Source organism: Natrix helvetica (genome assembly GCF_964273705.1).
Source record: "Natrix helvetica genome assembly, chromosome: 11".
NCBI lineage: Eukaryota > Metazoa > Chordata > Lepidosauria > Squamata > Natricidae > Natrix > Natrix helvetica.
The window spans coordinates 6,149,946-6,169,840 of NC_138562.1; the positions used below are offsets into that span (position 1 = coordinate 6,149,946).

General features: G+C 43.2%; 1 protein-coding gene across 2 annotated transcripts in view; it reads left to right on the forward strand.

Moving 5' to 3' along the window:
- The window catches only part of DCX (doublecortin), a 98,774-nt gene extending 85,408 nt beyond the window's left edge, over positions 1–13,366 (forward strand). For both annotated transcript variants that reach the window (XM_081964026.1, XM_081964027.1), the window contains exons 7-8: positions 7,178–7,272; positions 12,163–13,366. In XM_081964026.1, the coding sequence (XP_081820152.1) occupies positions 7,178–7,272; positions 12,163–12,219 (152 nt within the window). In that variant the 3' untranslated portion in view covers positions 12,220–13,366. The remainder of the gene's footprint in view (positions 1–7,177; positions 7,273–12,162) is intronic.
- Positions 13,367–19,895: the final 6,529 nt, after the last annotated feature.

The following is a 19,895-nucleotide window of genomic DNA, read 5'->3' on the forward strand; positions in this document are numbered from 1 at the left end:
AAGATTCAGGAAAATGGCAGCAATCTTTTGGAACATAGTTCTTCCAGAATTTAGATCGACCCCAAAGATCTGGCCTTTAGGAAGGACCTAAGAATGCGGCTGTGCCACCATGCTTGGAGGGTCTGGTAATATGGTAAGAGATTTCTTAAAATTAAAATAGGTACTTCCTTTCTAAAAAGTAAGCAAGTTTAGAAATTAAGTGTCTTCCTACCATGTGACTTTGGTAGCTTTTTGCAAAGACTAGAAAGAGGAAAGTTGGATTAGCTTGGAGCAAGGTGGAACATCTAGGTCATTCAAATAAAGATCTAGAATTTACGCTGAGGATTGCTCATTCATTATTGATTGGAAGAGGAATCTTCAACTATTTTAAGCACTGATGTTACAGAATAGAATAGAATAGAATAGAATAGAATAGAATAGAATAGAATGGAATAGAATAGAATTCTTTATTGGCCAAGTGTGATTGGGCACACAAGGAATTTGTCTTTGGTGCAGATGCTCTCAGTGTACATAAAAAGACAAGATACATTCGTCAAGAATCCTAAGGTACAATACTTAATGATAGTCATGGGGTACAAATAAGCAATCAGGAAACAATCAATATCCTTATAAATTGTAAGGATACAAGCAGCACAGTCCTGCAGTCATAAGTGGGAGGAGATGGGTGATAGGAACGATGAGAAGACTAATAGTAATAGTAATGCAGCCTTAGTGAATGCTTTGATAGTGGTGAGGGAATTATTTGTTTAGCAGAGTGATGGCGTTTGGGAAAAACTCTTCTTGTGTCTAGTTGTTTTGATGTGCAGTGCTCTATAGTGTCGTTTTGAGTATAGGAGAAATCCAATTGCATGGGTAGAAGTTTGCTCTCATAATATTAAATCCGTTTGTTTGGATTATGAACCAAGGATGACTGAATTCAAATATAATTCTGCTTGGATAACATCCAAGCATCCATTCAAATTCCTTGACTAACATTACTGTACTTGCACAATTGATCAAAATAATAATAATAAAATATTACAATAGAAAAAAAGACCATGCAGCTTATACACTCATTTTCAACCATCAATTAATTAATTAACGACAGCTAAGAATTGAGGAATGTAGAAGGAATAGCAGAACTTGGGGGCAGAGTGAAAAGCGGGATTAGCCTAGAATCCCTAGGTAAAGGTAAAGATTCCCCTCGCACATATGTGCTAGTCGTTCCTGACTTTAGGAGGATGGTGCTCATTTCCATTTCAAAGCCGAAGAGCCAGCACTGTCCCAAGATGTCTCCATGGTCATGTGGCCAGCATTATTCAACGCCGAAGGAACATGGAAGCCTGCTCCCTTCCCACCAAAGGTGATTCTTGTTTTTCTACTTGCATTTTTATGTGCTTTCGAACTGCTAAGTTGGCAGAAGCTGGGACAAGTCACGGGAGCTCACTCCATTACACGGCACTAGGGATTCGAACCGCCGAACTACTGATCTTTCTGATCGACAAGCTCAGCGTCTTAGCCACTGAGCCACCGCATCCCTCTAGAATTCCTATGTAGAATCCCTATGTAGGACAAGCAAATTCAGTCTAACTCCCCTTGAGTGTTGTTAACTCTTATCCAACTCTAACCAGGTGCTGACCACTAGCTGAGAAGATTCTTGTGCGTAGGCTTTCAGCAATAAATCAGCTTAATTGAACCATCCGGTATGGATCTGGTCTTTCACGCCTGGCAAGGAAGAAGTAAATGCAGGTTATTCTCTCTAGAGAAGTGGATTGTGATGCACAAAAAGCTTCATGTAACCACAAGAGTGTTTGTATTCCCCCCCCCCCGCAAAATAAATAAGTAACATTAAACTACACAGCTGCTTCTTTGGCAAAGAGTACCAGAAGACAGAAGTCAAAAGTTAAGAGGCTTAAATTGATTGGCCTTTTAATAACTTGGATCAATGAACAGCACTAGTGTGATGCTAATGTGATTTTTTTTTAAAAAAACCTCCATCTTCCTTCGGCATAGAATTTCTTCTGATGACTCAACGTGACTTCTGCCGCATGGCCTTTTTTCCAAGCAAAGTGACAAATTCCAGATTCCCTGGGAAAGCTCAAAAGACTACGCTCCCCAAGAAAAAGCATAGAATTTACCCAAATTATTATAAGTTGTTGAGTTTTCCCTGAAAAATATGACGTGTAATAAAACTGATCATGTAAATGATGATTTAAACATGCCAGACACAGTCTCCAGCAAGTATCAATTATAAAGTAATACCAATGGCAATCAGATGCAATTATTGGATCATGGATTTTGAGGAGATCAAAAGATCACGTAGTCCAATGTTTTTCAAACTTGGCAACTTTCAGATGGGCAGACTTTAATTCATGCTGGCTGGAGAATTGTGGGATTTGAAGTCTGCACATCTTAAGAACTTTGCAAGAAAACCCATTAGACCAGCATTTTTCAAACTGGCAACTTTAAGATGTGATCCCTTTCAACTCCACAATGCTAAGATTTGCAACTATACAAAAACCTCCACCATAATAAATTCAAAGAGACACTTGTGCAAGGGGTGGGATATTAATGCTAAATGAGGATGCAATGAATAAAACCGCAATTATTCCATTTGGAAACACCATATAGGATGCTTTGACTTGTCCCCACAGATGGCAGCCTCAAACTGGCTGATCTAAAAAGCTAATCCAGCAATTGGAGGGGAAATCATCCAAATGTTCCAATATTTGAGGGGCTGCCACAAAGAAGACCCATTTTTCAAAGCACCAAGAGGGAAGACAAGAAGCAATGGATGGAAGCTAATCAAGGAGAGAAGTAAACTAGAACTAAGGAGAAATTTCCTAATAATTAACAATTGAGAGAACAATCAACCAGTGGAATGGCTCGCCTTCAGAAGTTGTAGCTATTCCATCTCTGGAGGCTTTCAAGAAGAGACTGAACAGCCACTTGTCTGAAATGGAATAGGCCCCCTGCTTGACAAGGGGTTGGACTAGAATACCTCCAAGATCCCTTCCAACTCTTATTTCTTATCACTGGGAATTCCAGAACCAGAGGCTAGAGTGTGAAGTTAATAAAAAGAAAACCACAGGAGACAAGAACTAGCCATCGCAGTCGGCTGCCAAGAGAACACCATAATAATGCATTTGCAGAGATTAATGGCAAATAGAGATTGTAGTATGTGTTTGCTTTCCCTCCACCTTACTATGAATTGTAGTGATGGAGAATGATGAACGTGCTAATTTCAGCAGTTATTAGCCTGTGTCAGCCCTTTGAGATAATACAGACCCAAAGCATGAACCATGAGTCCTCGCATTACGTTCATTGTAAGGTTACAACAGCAGTCCCAAAGCACTTCTCCCTCCTTTACTTGTTACATTCCAGAAAACTTGGGAGGGTTAGAGTTAGATGCTTCCCACATCCCTTTTCCTTTCATGGGCTGAGATATCTTTTTTATGACAAATGTCTAAGCTGCATCTCTTCCTTCTGTCTCTCATGGTTATTCCCACATACCGCTATAGCAGTGATGGCTATCCTTTTTGTCCTTGCGTGCCAAAAGAGCATCTGTGCTAAAGCGTGTGTGTATGTGCCCACACCCGTAATACAATGCGCCCCACCCCTTATGCATGCGTGTGTGATGATCTCCCCCCTGCTCCCTGCCACGCATGCGTGCGACCCCACTCCGTGTCCCATTTCGGACCTAGCAGGCCTTCCTGAAGTTCTCCTGGGACCAAAAATGGGCTGTGGGGGGTGCCGCTCCCCCCTGTGCTCCCCCACCCTCATGCATGCGTGCCTGACCCCCCTGCCCTCCCCCACACATGCACATGTGTCTCCCGCATGTCCGGCAGAGATCCGAAAATCATTTGGTTGGCGGGAGGCAGGCAGGCATGCACGGTGAAGCTGAACTGGGGCAACGGCTCATGTGCCCCAGACAGGGCTTCATGTGCCACCTATGGCATGCGTGCCATAGGTTTGCAATCAGGGTAAAGTAGAATAAAATATGGATTAAAATATAAGAATGAAGACGTGGCATAAAAGGGACAGTTGGAAGCTTGCTTAAAGGGACAGGAAAATGTCATCAGCCTTCAACCACAACTTGTTCCAGCAAATGTCCCTATGTCAAAAGTCCAAAACCACAAGGTTCAAATAAAGTTCGTTAATGGCACGTAGCCCATACCTGTAACAAAAGGAGAAGTAAGACCCCCATCTCCTTATAAGGCTTTCTCCTCAAGGTAACCAATAAGAAATGAGTTAAGTGTTTCCGTGTTACACTGTCTTTGAGAATGTATAAGAATGCGTGCATCAATAATAAAGATTGTTCAGAATTTGCAATGTTAGCCATGGGCTAACGTTTCTGCACCTGGCTGCCAAATAAACTTTTCCTGTATCCTGAGAAGTCTAAGCCTGTCATTTTCTGCAACAAGGGCACTATAGGCTGAGATTCTGAACTCCCTGACTCCAATTTGGAAAAAAAAATGTACACCCATACAAACAGAAACCAACTGATTTATCCTTTTGCAAAATGCCCGTTTCCTTAATGATCTTGGAAGAAAATTCATCAGCAAATATTGAAACATCTGGCTTTTCTCACATCAAGAAAGCACCAGGCTGTTGATTCTCATTCAGTTAAAGTTCAGTAATTGGCCCTACCAGAACCAGTCCATCAAATACAATTGTCAAGCCTCACCATGAACCACAATAAGCCCAAAGATTTTTTGAAAGATAAATCTTTATTATACGGAAATGCTTACGCAGGATTCCTGGCTACATTTGATGGGCTGTGCTGCTCTCGTATAAATTATTATTACAGTCTGCAGTTCTAGCTTAGACTGAGTTTCTTTTCTCTAAACTGCAGAGCGATGAACAGTTTCCATGGAGAACAACAACAGCAGGCACAATATGTGAGGCCTGGCATTTAAATTTATGCGCTTCTCTAATGGAGTTCATGAAGCAATTAAGCCCTGCTAGATTTATACCTCGTGGATTTCTGTCAAGAAAAAAGCAGGCGTAGCCTTCCGTCCCTCCTTCCTTCCATTTCATGCTTTAATCAGATTTAAGAAAGCAAAATGGAATCCAGGAATTGGTTGGAGATGGTTCATAGCCTTCTTTTATAAGGCATCATAATAACAAAAACAATAACAAAAAATGAGGGAGGCGGTGGCTCAGTGGCTAAGATGCTGAGCTTGTCGATCAGAAAGGTCGGCAGTTCAGCGGTTTGGATCCTTAGTGCCATGTAGCGGAATGAGCTTCCATTTTTTGTCTCAGCTTCTGTCAACCTAGTAGTTCGAAAGCATGTAAACAATGCAAGTAGAATAATAGGGACCACCTTTGGTGGGAAGGGAACAGGGTTCCATGCGCCGTCGGCATTTAGTCATGCCAGCCACATGACCCCAGAGACGTCTTCGGACAGCGCTGGTTCTTTAGCTTTGAAACGGAGATGAGCACCGCCCCCTAGAGTCAGGAACAACTACTAGCATATACGTGTGAAGGGAACCTTTACCTTTATCTTAATAACAAAAAATTGCAAGTGATTCAAAGAAGTCGAATGTTGAGAGCATTTTAAACAGCTTATAAAACTGAAATAGAGACATTGGGAAATAATTCACATATTAGTTATTAAGTCAATCAAACTTAACCATTAATCATTTTAGTTTAGCGTGATCTCAGGGCTAGATTAAAAAGAAAAAAAAATGGCATTTTTTTCTGTAATTCCAGTTATCTGTCTTCCTCTTTACAAGATATTACAGGTGGTCCTTGACTTACAACCATTTGTTTAAGTGACCATTCAAAATTGCAGTGGCACTAAAAAAAAAAGGAACTTTAGACCATTTTTTCACAGTTACAACCGTTGCATCCCCATGGTCACATGATCAAAATTTGAACACTTGGCAACTGGCGTCCCGCTCATATGATATCATCTTTTGCGACCTGTTAAGCAAAGTCGATGGGGATGCCAGATTTGCTTAACAACCAAGTGATTCTTTTAACAGGTGCAGAGATTTGCTTAACAACTGTGGCAAGAAAGGTCATATAATGGGGCCAAACCAGGGGTGGGTTCCTGCCAGTTCTAACCTTTTCTATAGAAGTGGTTCCACAAACCTACAGTGCCATTTGGAACCAGTTCCAGCTGCCTCCCCCCCTTCCCCCCTCCCCGTCCACACATCATCAAGATGAAGAGCGAGAGGGGGAATTCTGGGAGTTGAAGTCCACAAGTCTTAAAGCTGTCAGGTTTGAACACTCCTATGGGGTTTTTTTTTTCTAAAGGGTTAGGGGTACAAGGGTCTTGTAACTTGACAGCTTTAAGACTTGCGTGCTTCAAATGCCAGAGTCCCTGGGCCAACATGACTAGAGGAGGAATTCTGGGGGTTGAAGTCTACAAGTCTTAAAGCTGTCAAGTTTGAACACCCCTTGGGTTTTTTTCTAAAGGGTTGGGGGTGCGAGGGTCTTGTAACTTGACAGCTTTAAGATTTGTACACTTCAATGCCAGTTCCTGAGCCAACATGACTGGAGGAGGAATTCTGGGAGTTTAAGTCCACAAGTCTTAAAGCTGTCAAGTTTGAACACCCCTGGGTTTTTTTTCCTAAGGGCGTAGGGGTGCAAGGGGCTTGTAACTTGACAGCTTTAAGACTTGCGTGCCTGAAATGCCAGAGTTTCTGAGCCAACATTTTGGTTGCTAAGCAAGAGCGTTGTTAAGTGAGTTTCACCACATTTTACAAGTTGGCCACGCCCACCCAGTCACATGGCCAGCAAGCCTCTCCCACCCAGTCACATGGCCAGCAAGCCACTCCCACAAAGCAGGGCACACCTATAGAAGAGGCTCTAAAAATTTTTGAAACCAACCACTGGGCCAAACACACTTAACAGCTGTCTTGCTTAGCAACATAAATTTTGGGCTCAAATGTGGTGGTTAAGTCAAGAACTACCTGTATTTGAAATTATTCACCTAGCCTTCCACCTCTATCTTTTTCCTACTGTTTTTCTGGCTAATCGGCAAATTCAGAGTATTAGTATAATACTGCATAGCAGAGAAACGATATGCAGAATTGCCCTATAATACTTATGAAGCCAGAAAAGTGAAACCATCCAATTCATTGTTTGCCAGCTATAGATTTCACAAACTAGAATGTAATTGAGGTTTTTTTTTTAAAAAAAATGTTGATCTTTCTTCATGAGTGTTTTTCCTTTTCTTCCCTGACAGCAAATGGAACATCAAGCAGCCAGCTTTCCACACCGAAATCAAAGCAATCCCCAATCTCTACACCTACTAGTCCAGGAAGCCTCCGTAAGCACAAGGTATTACGTTTCTTATACCTTACTAAACCTCCTTCCAGCAGTTTACAGTGTTGAAGTTACCGGTTTTTGGAGTATAAGACGTATCTTTTTCCCCCAAAAAAGAGGGTGAAAATCTGGGTGTTTCTTATACATTGAATATAGCATTTTTGGCCACGTGAAACTTGGGTTTGGGAGGCCTGTAGATTGCTCCTGGGGGCTGGGAAGGGCAAAAATGAGTGAAAAGGGGCCCATTTTTCACAAAAACGGGGGTGTTTTTGCCCTCCCAAGCCCCCAGGAACATTTTGCAGATCTTCCAAAATCTCTGCACACCCCGTTGTTGTTGTTGTTTTTGCAAAAAACAGGCCTGTTTTTGTGAAAAATGGGCTGTTTTCTACTCATTTTTGCCCTCGCCAGCCCCCAGGAGTGCTCTACAGGCCTCCCAAACTCTCTGAACAAATCATTTTTGCAAAGAATGGGCCCAAACCCCCCCCCCCACATCTTATTTTTGCCCTCCTCGGCCCCCAGGAGCATTTTGCAGGCTTCCAAAACTCTCTGCATGCTCCATTTTTCCCCAAAACAGGTCATACAGAAGGTTTGGGAGGCCTGCAGAGTGCTCCTGCGGGCCAGAGAGGGCAAAATCCCCCACCCTTTTTAAATTACCTCTTCAAAATCTTGGTGAGTCTGGTGTGTCTTAAACTCCAAAAAGTACAGTAGTCCATGCAAATGAGTGAAGCCGCATCCAAGGGATGCAGGCAGCATGCAAAACCATGCCCCCTCCAGCCCATGGAAAAACCTTTCTCCGTGGAACCAGTTCCACACTGGTTGGGGGCTGCTAATATAGGATCTCCTGCTAGAGGAGGAGGTTGGACTAGAAGACCTCCAACTTCCCCTCCAACCCTGTTTATTCTATCTTCTATGAAACTGTGTTGAGGTGATCTCTGTGAGGGTAGAAGAAAGCTTCTACCTCAAATAGGACTTCCGATCATTTAGCAACTCAGAAGCCATGTTGTCTTTCCCAACTGTGCCAGTCCTTTACTTATTTATTTGTTAACATCATTTTTCCCACTTTTTTCCAGGAATCCAAGACAAGGGGAATTGCATTCCTTCTTCCTCTTTTTCAGCCTCCCAACAACAACAAATATAGGGGGTAGAGCGCAGAGGGGGTGTGCTGCCGGTTCACACTGGTTCACGCGAACCGGTAGTGGCAGCGGCACAAGGCTCCGCCCACCCACCCCTAATGTCATCACAGCGCTTGCGCTCCCGCTACCGAACCGGTAGTGAAGAGAATAGAATACCATTACTGGTAGAGTGAGTTGAGAGAGAGAGAGTCTGGCTGAAGGTCACTCGAATGAGTTTGCATATAGAACTGTCAGAAATCTTAACTCTCAGGAGCTTTGTCCCTGGCAAGACCTCAAAGAATGGGAGATATTGTAGGAAACAAGTCCTAAGACAGCGGCTGGATCAGGGTTGAAATCCAGCAGGTCCTGATAGGTTCTGGAGAACCGGTAGCGGAAATTTTGAGTAGTTCGTAGAACCAGTAGCAGAAATTTTGAGTAGTTCGTAGAACCGGTAGCAGAAATTTTGAGTAGTACGTAGAACCGGTAGCGGAAATTTTGAGTAGTACGTAGAACTGGTAGCTGAACTTTTGAGTAGTTCGTAGAACTGGTAGCGGAACTTTTGAGTACTTCGTAGAACTGGTAGCGGAACTTTTGAGTACTTCGTAGAACTGGTAGCGGAAAATTTGAGCATCCGGAGAACTAGAAAATGCCACCTCTGTGGTGGAAATGGAGATTTTGCAGTATCCTTCCCCTGCCATGCCCACCAACCCACACAACGCCCACCAAGCCACGCCCACAGAACCGGTAGTAAAAAAAATTGAATTTCGCCACTGGGCTGGATGTGCTTTTAAAATGGCCCTGAAGCTAATGTTGCCTCTGCAAGCTGTACAGGTGGCCCTCAACTTAAAACTACAATCGAGCCCAACATTTCGGTTGCTAAGTGAGAAAATCGTTAAATGAGTTTTGCCCCATTTCACGATCTTTCTTGGCACAAGTGTGAAGTGAATTGCTGCAGTGGTTAAGTTAGTAACACGGTTGTGAAGTGAATCTGGCTTCCCCATGGACTTCGCTTGTCAGAAGGCCTGCAAAAGGAAATCACGTGACTCCAGGATACGGCAATGGTTGTAAGGGTGAAAAATGGTCATAAGTCACTTTTTTTACTGCCGTTGTGGTCACTAAATGAACTGTTGTAAATCGAGGACTATCTGTACTCTAGAATTACATTTTGTTGGTGCTGTTGTTTTCTGGGTCAGGACCAGAGGTGGTATGCAGCCGGTTCGAAGTGGTTGAGACGAACCGGTAGCGGAGAGCACGGGTGGGCCCACCATTCTATTTAACCACATTTTTGAGGCCAGGCACATGCACGGAAGGTGCACACATGAGCAAAGCACATGCACAGAAGGCCGGGCACATGCACGAACCATGGAGGCCCACACGAAGCGAGCATGTGTGTACGAGGCGAACCGGTGATAAGAATAAGTGAAACCATGGAATTAAGAGAAAGAGAAGAATCAGAATTCTATAAAATATAGAGTAGAATTTATAAGTAGCTAGAAAACAGAAACCAAAACAGGAAATTGAAGTCTTTGTGGTTTTTTTTTCTAAACTAGTATTGAATAAAAATTAACCAAAGTTACTAATTACTATCAAACTTAAAGTATTGACTACAATGTAATTATAATGGTGATATGAACAATTAATATTAATACAAGTGTTAGTACTATTGTTATTACATGAGTACAGGAGTTAAAATCGATAGGAAGGCAATGTAGCATTAATGGCGAATTACAAAGGCTAAACATGAATGCCGATACGGAGGGCTGTATAACTACTTTATATTGTTATGTTTGTCTTGTTTTTTCTTCCTTTTTTGTTGTGGTTTTCTCTCTGTTTTTAAAGGTAAAAATCTTTAATAAAAACTCTTTTAATAATAATAAAGAATAACTGAAACCCACTGCTGGTCAGGACTGCTAGTAAGAGTTGTTTCGGTTTTACTGTTAACATCCTCTAAATTCCCACGTCCTTTCTCTCCTCACACACACAAGTACACATGTGGGCACCAGTGGTGGGTTGCAGGCGGTACGCCCCGATACAAGCGGACTGGTGCCTGCCGGGAGCACTGGGTACCGTTCCGGTACGGTGCTCCGGAGGGCCCGCCTGCCCTCCTTACCTGTATTTGAGCTCTCGGTGCTTCTTTTATTTGCCTCTTCAAAACCTTGGTGCCTCTTATACTCCGGTGCGGCTTATTCTTTGAAAAATACGGTAATTGGAGAAGCATTTTGTCTGAAACCGTATAGGTCGCTTGCTTGAACAGGGGATTGGACTAGAAGTTACAATGGCACTGAAGAAAGTGATTTATGACCATTTTTCACACTTATGACCATTGCGGCATCCCCATGGTCACGTAATCAAAATTCAGATGCTTGGCAGCTGCTTCCTATTTATGACGGCTGCAGTGTCCCAGAGTCACGTGGTCCCTTCTTGCAACCTTCTGACAAGCAAAGTCAAGGGGGGAAGCCAAATGACTTAACCGTAATAATCATTGAACAACTGCAGTGATTCACTTAATAATTGTGGCGAGGAAGGTCATAAAATGGGGCAAAACTTACTTAACAAACATCTTACTTAGCAACATAAATTCTGGGCTCAATTGTGGTCATAGGTTGACGATTATCTGCGTTCCCTATTGCACATGAACAAAATTTCAGATTCGTTGCATGCCAAGTGGAAATGCATGCCTCTCAGCATAGAATATATGAAGTTGACATTTGGAAAACCTTCATCATTAGGTTGTATAAAAGATCAGCTTCAGAAATAGTCTAGTTTTGATACGGTGAAGGGGATTCCATCAGCGCAGCGTCTCTGCATTGATACCTTCAGAAATGTTGAGAAGCACCTAGAATGAAGGAGGGATTTCCTAATGGTGTGAGTGCCCCATCAGCAGAGGTTTTCAAGAAGGGACTGGACAGCCCTTTGTCTGAGAGGGTATAGACCAGCGATGGCGAACCTTTTTTGGCTCGCGTGCCATAAGTGGGGGGAGCGCAGGGGGGTCGTTTGCAGGCGTGCTGCACCCATAATGCAATGCACGACAACCCCCCAGTCACATGCGCGCACTACAGGCGCGACCCCCCCCCATTTTTGCATGCTTTTTTCGCCCTCCCCAGGCTCCAGAGGCTTTATAGGAGCATGGGGAGGGCGAAAACTGCCTCCCCCGCCCCCCCGGAAGCCCTCCGGAGGCTTCAGCGACCTTCAGGAGGCTTCCCTGAAGCCTCCGAAGCAGTCAAAATGATCCTCCGAGCTTGGAGGGTCATTTTAAGCACTCCGAAGGCTTCAGGGACCTTCAGGAGGCTTCCCTGAAGCCTTCGGAGTGCTCAAAAAGACCCTCCGAGCAAACCGGAAGTCCTTTCCTGAATTTCTGGTTTGCCCGTAGGGGCGGTTTTTTGCACGACGGAGGCTTTAGGGAAGCTCATGAAGCCTCCGGAAGGCCTCCAGGGGGGGCAGGGGAGGCTGTTTTTGCCCTCCCCAGGCTCCTATAAAGCCTCTGGAGCCTGGGGAGGGCGAAAAATGGCTTTAAAAAAGGGTGAACACAGCACATGCGCGCTGGCCAGCTAACAGGGCAGCACCTCGCATGCCCTGACACGCATGCCATAGGTTCGCCATCACTGGTATAGACACTCCTGCTAGTGCAGGGGATTGGCCTAGATGACCTCCGAGGTCCCTTCCAACTCTGTTATTCTGTCCCATGCCAGCTTTTCATCCATGCAAAGGAAGTTTCCGTCTGCTGTTGTTTCCTTCCTCTTGATGCCACCCGGGCTAATTGTGGGATTTAACGCTTGTCCCTCTCTTCTTACAGGACCTGTACCTGCCTCTATCCTTGGATGACTCTGATTCTCTTGGAGACTCCATGTAAAGGAAACCCAATTCCCCGTCTCTGTAGTACACGCTCTGTTTTAAAGGCAGAGCAGTACTTTTGCCGAACGGAGGTCACTGGTGCTCGCAATCAATCCAAGGACACAAAACTTATGGTTATGCTTTCTTTTTCGCTTTGCTTTCTTGTTTCCCCTCCTATGAGTTCTCCTCTGTGTTACAAAACTGACACTTGCAACGGAGCAGAGGTAAAGGGATACCAACCACTTGCAGAACTTTGCCCTCCAAGTTAAAACGGTTATTCCTGGTGGGTTTTGGAGCCGGAGGTGAAGTAGAACAATCGTGATCTTACGACTTTCTATTCTCTCTCTTTGTCCTGGCTGCAAGGACATCAGGATTGGCTGTCGATGTAGGGGAAAAAAGGACAGTCTTTTCAAAAGATTCCATGTCAAGATATTCCATTAGCAGATTTTGGCAACATTGCCCCTAAACGTCAACTTTTCCCACCAGGATGTTTTTTCAGATATTCCTAGTTACCAGCAACTTTACCAAAGTAGCTTTGTTCCCTTCAATCCTACTGTGTTAAATTTAATACTTTCCTATTAACTCTACTTGATTTATGCTCACAGCCACCAAGGGCTAAATCCATGATGGTAATAAGGTCAATATATCACAGCATGCCCCACAAATAAATGAGCAAAAAGCTATTTATGGTAGTTTTGCTGCAGGACCTTTAAGGTCAGGATCTTCTCACTGCAGTGGGTTGTTTTTTTAAAAAAAAAAAGTAGTGGCAATAAAAAAAATGATTTGGTTGATATGAAGTTACTGGAAGTGCTGTGTGGTATCTCTTGATCTCTGGAAGATTTTTAATGCCTTGCAAATAGCCAACAGTGAAAATACTGTGAAGGTTTTGTTTTCAGGTTCCTAACACTTCTCTGTTCCTACAACTACTGCGATTGCTGTTGTTAATATGAAATCAGTACAATTTTATAATGGAGAAATGACTTTAGCTAGGTAGTAGAGAAGCAATTCTTCAGGCTTCTTTCTTTCTTTCCTTCTTTCTTTCTTTTTTAAGAAAAGTAAAAACTGGTGACTCGATTTTGCTTAAAAAATAGAAAAAAGAAAAGTATAGAAAAATGTTATGCGCAGTGAAACGTTTTAGAAGTTGCGGCCAAATTTGGCATCTGAAATAGGAAAAAAAAATAAAAATAAAACCAGGGCTGGCATCATGATTGGTTGCATTGGGGAGGTGGGCTGTTACTCATCCAGTGAGTATTTTGAAGGGGTTTGTAACATTAGGCCCCTCCCCAGAAGAATAAAACAAAAGTCAAGATGTCTGCTCTCCCCATATCATTGGATTGGAGCCTCGACTTGCCTTTTCTGTGTGTTGCAGGCACAAAGCGCCTCAAAGCAGGTTGGGTTTCAATGGAGGGGCACCGAGTTGATTTTGGTTTTGTTTTGTTTTTGCCTCCAGCCACACCCCTCCTACCCCTGTGCAACATGCTGGATTTTATCTTGCCATTTTCGGCATGTTCAAGAATCCCAATTAAGGCCAGGAGACTACTTTCGAGTCCTCTTTTCTACAAAAACAGCCCATTAGAACAGAATGCAAAGCATAAGCAAGCTTTCCCCCCTTTTTTTCGTAATGGTAAATGCAATGTTTGATACAGGGCTGACCGTTTTTCCGATGCCTTTTTTTAAAAATCGGTGCTGGATAGTGTGTCCCCCCCCCCCCTGTTCCCGATTCATCAAAATAAGTGCTTTGATTTATTTTATTTTTATTTTTAAATTCTCGGATCTTTCCATGTGAGGTGTTCTGCTTTTTGAGGGTGGGGGTGTGTGGGGGTGGTGGCAAACCCCCCTTTTTGAATTTTGAATGTGTATGATAAGAGTTTGTTCTTTCGTTTCGACTGGAAAAGCTGCATTGGGCCACTTGCATAATACGGAAAGGTGAGCTGAACAGGCACGATTTTAAATGCTTTCAAGGTGGCTACTTCGCTCACTTCCTTTCTCACCTAGTGTGGGGTGAGGGAGAAATCCCCATTTCTTAAAATGACGTTTCTCTTAACCCACCAGTTCAGATCATTGCACCACTAGCACGCTTTGAGTTAGGGTGACAACGTGAGTGAGGTGATGTTATCGTTGCAGAGAAGGTGTCAGAGGATGGAGTGGCCTGTAGTTAACCCCAATCCTGCACCACAAAGACAAGTAAGACTGAAGCCATTGCTAGCCAAAGCAGTGTCTAGAATTCCCTGTTCCCCGATGTTGTTGTTTGGCCCGATGCATCCACTAAATGTTGGTTTGGGAGAACCATTTTCCTTGTAGGATCACAGTCAGATGGCCATGGGGAAGGCTGACCTTGAGGACAAAGCACAGAAGAAGATCTACAGGAGAATTTCCCATGGTGTGTTTGACCCCCACCCACCCCCACCCCCAGCAGATCTAGTGTATAAATTGGAGCAGGTCTCTTAATTTCTTGGTGCCTCAATTTACCTTATCTGTCAAAATAGGGACAGGAATACTTCTCTACCTCACGGGAAGGGTGGCTGGGTTGGCAGGCAAGTCATTTTGTTAATGCCGTAAAAGACATATTTGGTGGAAAAGTACTTCATAGCTTTGGAAGGGGTGGGATTTGTTGAGTTCAGGGAAGGCTTCTTGGGTGGCCTGAAAGGGCTTCTTTCTACAGACAGCCAAGCAGCCCTGAACCACCACAACCAATCAATGCTCACACTGCGAGCTTTGACTGTGGTCAACACCCGAAACAGGAACTGATCTCTCCCCCCCCCCCCCAGATCTGGCAATGGTGACTCTGTCCCTCCTGAGATTCTGAATCATGGTGAAAAAGGCGACCTCCATTGTGAGTTGCTTAAACAGGAACATGTGTCAATTTGGAGATACACTTTTTTTTTTTTGCCACGAATTCACTTTGCTCCGGTTTTGATCTTCTGCTCTCTCTTTTCTCCCCCGCTTGAAGGGCTGTTCTCACGTTGCCAGTTGGGTGTGATCAGAGGAGCTATAATTCTGGAAACTGAAACTGAGTGATCCTTTTCCGCTAAAGGTGATGATGCTTCTTGACAGCACTGTCTTTTTTTGGTCAAGAGTCCAAAAATCTTGATGCCTTCAACCCAATATTTCCTGGTTTTAATAGACAAGAAGCAATGATCTCCATCAAAACTGAGGCATGGAGAACAGACCCTCTCCCTCCCTTTTTCTCTCTCTTACACACATACACAAACACATACCCATGCAAAATACATCTGTAGATGGTTGATCTATTTTGATTGCTCTTCTTGGGCAATGCCCTAGCATTAAGCCTATCCTTGGTAGTAGTACTGTAGAGTCTTTTGAATGTTAACTTTACTCTTTCTTGATTGCACAGAGAGGACAAACGTAGACTGTTTCTATCTGCCAATGGAAACTCTGAAGTAGCATTGTCCTTTGTATAAAATGCTGGGAACACATATTAAAGGAGAAGCCACCATATATATCTTCAGCTTGAGAAGCTCATAGATAGAATGATAAACTAGATCCGTTTACCCCAGCTGATCTACTTCAGACTTCCAGTTCTCTGAAATCCCAAAGAGAATTGAAGAAGTTCCTTTAGACAAACAACCTGGGCATTTTGACAGCTGGAAACTGGATAGAATTTTGGTCCATTCCAGTCGTGATTCTTGATCATGGTTTAACATGCTATAGCTGAACGTCTTTGCAAAAATTCCAATTTTGGGGCTTTCATTTTTATTGCACTTAATAATGGCATGTCCGAAAGACTGATCTCACAGGAATGTTGTTGCTTGAGCTGTGCCATGCTGTGCGTTACTTCTGAATTCAGAAACGGTGAGATTCAGCTTTGGCAAGCATTCAGAAAACCAGCTTTCAGAAAACCAGAGGCCTAGTCAATGGAAAGGGAAGGTTCTTCTTTCTAGAAAAGGAACAGGGGAGGGGCAGGGGGAGCCATTCAAAACTTGCAGAAGTGAAACAGGGTAAAGAACAAGACTCCCAGGTTTTAGAAGAATCTTTCAGGTAAGTGTTCTTGAACTGTAGGTAGAAATCAGTGACTATGTCAGATGTTAAAACTGCCTATGTAGTGGATGTTGCATGATTCTTTGTAGAAAATAAATAAATTAAAATGCATGCCAAATAGCCATATGTACCATGCTAGGTGTGTTCAGCTCCAAACTCATCAAAAAAAAAAAAAACCCAACAACACTAGAGGCTACAGTGCTTTTCTCTTACAGCTCATTCATTAGCGCAAACAGATGCCACCGATCGTATTTTTCGGACTATAAGACACACAGGTGTATAAGACACACCACGATTTCAAAGAGGTAAGTAGGAAAAAAAGGTTTTGTCCTCCCTGGCCCCCAGGAGCACTATGCAGGCTTCAGCGGGGCTGGGGGAAGGCAAAAAGGCCCTGTTTTTTGCAAAAACAGGGCCATTTTTCCCTTCCCCCTGCCCTGCTGAAGCCTGCAGAGTACTTCTGGGGACTGGAGGAAGGAAAAAACAGCTCCATTTTTTGCAAAAAACGGCCTGTTTCTCACCCATTTTTCACAAAAATGAAATGCAGGGGTAGGGCTTCGGGAGGCCAAAAATGGCTGTATTCGGTGTATAAGACACACCAACATTTCCACGCTCTTTTAGGGGGGGGAAGGTGCGTCTTATACTCCGAAAATACGGTATTTTATACAAACTGATTGTATTATGAAAGACAGAAGCAGTGACGGACTCTAACAGCAGTTTTCAATACTCAAGTTCAAAAGTTGAGTGGCCAGGAGTGGCACTTAAGGAGGGAAGGGCCGAGGGCCACACAGTAGATGGACCACTGTATCACACATGTGAGCATGTGTTGATGTTTTTTTTGGGGGGGGGGAGGCAGAGAGGTCAATTATTTAATTTTTGTTTGGCCCTTATATGCCTATGGTAGGATTTCCACGACAGTGTTTATTGCTTCCCCTTTCAAAATAGCAGCTTCCTGTATTCCCGGAAGGAATTCAAGGACCACAGAAAGGTGATGCTGCAACTTGTGACCTTGAGGCTACATCCCATCCTGTCAGGCACCATCCACCAAGAGCCACACAAGTAGAGTTCAAACTAGCTACTTCATTGCTCTGTGCCTATTCCACAGGAATCTTCCTAAACTAGAAGCTTTTCGCCTGGAAAAACTAGATAAGATTCAAAGGCAATCGAAGGGGTAGGGTGGGGATGGACCTTTCCCTCTTATGGATATGTAACAATTCCAGACTAATTCCCGGCTTGATCCCTCCTCCTGACTGGGACAGTCTTTCTCCAATACATCCCTGCTCTAGCTCTAGGAAACTATGTATGCTTTCTTTTTTAAAAAACTCTTGCACTTGAGCAGATGCAGGATCAGGGTGTAGAAGGAAGATTTAGAAGGCAGCAATAGCCAAATTGCACACCTGGGCCCCATATAGTTCTTTAGCCCTTCACAGGTGCCTGCAACTTTACTCTTATCCATTCCCTCTTGATGTAACTATCCATGACCACTGTTAATGTCTTTCACATCCCTATTGCTATCCAACCCATAAATGTAAGTTTTCTCACTGCAGAGGACCATTTTTATGGGGGTGGGAGGAGCCCTGAATTACAGTCCCATGCTTTTTGTTTTGCACAGGCAGCTGCCGATGTCAATATACATGCAAAAATGTCTGTCGGTCATGAAGAAGATCCTTGTAATCTTAGAAGCTCATGAATTATGAAGGGAATGTTGTAGAGACCACTGTGAATTTCTCCTAGTTTTGGGAAGCAAAGGTGAGGCAGCTGTCTTGAGGACAGATTATGGATGACTTGAAAGAGCAGATCTGTGGCAGAGGTGGCTGTTCAGCCAGTTCTGACAGGTTCTGGAGAACGGGTAGCGGAAATTTTGAGTAGTTCGGAGAACTGGCAAATAGGCTGGCCCCGCCCCTGCTTCCTCCCAGCTGATCTTGTTTTGTTGCTCTGAACAGGAGAACCGAGCTGGAAAGCAGGTTAGTTGAGTGGGGAGGGATTGGGGATTTTGCAGTAACCTTTCCCCAGGAGTAGAGAGGGAATGGGAATTTTGCAGTGTCCTTCCCCTGCCACGCCCACAAAGCCATGCCATGCCCATAAAGCCACGCCCATAGAACCGGTAGTAAAAAAATTGAATTACACCACTGATCTGTGGTAAATGTTGGGAAAAGTTTCTGAGAGATGTTACTTCAACTTGAAGTTCACACCTTAAAGATGCAAAGGTTGGATGGATTGAAAAAAGCTTCGGTTCTAGAATAATTTCATGTAAGTCTTTAAAATATGCTAAAAAGAATCAAAGCTGTCTGCCTCTAGAAAAATACTCTCAAGTTTCTTTCGGGATAGTACCTCTTCGATGGAAGCATAGACCACAAGAGTTCCATTTCTTCTTTTTGGCTACTAACGTGAATATTTTCCAATAGAAAAAAGATCGTTCTTATACAATAAGTCATAGCAGTTAACAGCATCTGGCAAATTGACCTTTTGATCAAAGTTATTTAATTTCCTTCGCAAACATCCAGGTTCCTATATTGTTTAGATATGGAAGCTCTGGGATCAAACATATACTAGAACTATTTGGTATCACTGCTCTTGTCAAGCTTACAGCTAACAAGGACAATACAAAGATACATAATCCCACTGCCCAGGACAAACCCAGCAAATTTAGAATACCAATGTAACTTCTGATCCCCTCATCTCTTCTTCTATGTGTCATCCCATCTTTAATATCACCTATTTCTTCTTGATGGGACGCAGTGGCTCAGTGGCTAAGATGTTGAGCTTGTCGATCAGAAAGTCAGCAGTTCGGCGGTTCGAATCCCTAGCACTGTGTAATACGTAAGCTCCCATTACGTATTCTGCCAACTTACCAATTCGAAAGCACGTAAAAAATGCAAGTAGAAAAATAGGAACCACCTTTGGTGGGAAGATAACAGCGTTCTGTGCACCTTCAACGTTTAGTCATGCTGGCCACTTGACCACAGAGATGTCTTCGGACAGCGCTGGCTCTTCGACTTTGAAATGGATATGAACACCACCCCCTAGAGTCAGGAACCACTAGAACATATGTGTGAGGGGAACCTTTTCCTTTACCTTATTTCTTCCTGAAACAGATTTTGTCAGAAATAAGAATTCTTATTCATCCCTACCAATTATCAACTCATGATGCAAATTATATATGGGGTGCGTACTGTGAGATTGCAGCCTGGGAAATTCTGAAAGTTGAAATCCACACATCTTCAAGTTGACAAAGTTGAGAAAACAGCTCTCTAGGCCATGTCACAAGGTGATCTTAATCAAAAATCCAATATAGTCAATTTCATAGATTCTTGGTCATTTTCACAACTGTTAGCTTTTTCTGCCTTGGCACCTGTAGCTTGGTTTTTGCCAGATAATCCAATAAATTAAGAAGATTTTAATGCTTCTCTGAAACACATTTTTAAATGGAATTCATGGAAACTAATTGCTTAAAATTGTCTTAAAAGGACTCATGGAAATTAACTGATTGTTAAGGAAAAGTGTCAGGACAATGGACTGGAGAGTGTGTCTTGCATTCAGTAACACTCCTTATCCTGAAGGAATAACATCTATGCATATTCACCCTTGTTCCATGTCATATATTTCAACTGTCAGACTTGTAAATCATGTTTCTCATTAAATGATTACAACTTTATTTCTCACTGTTACCTTAAAAATCTGTCCCCTTGAGATTCTTAT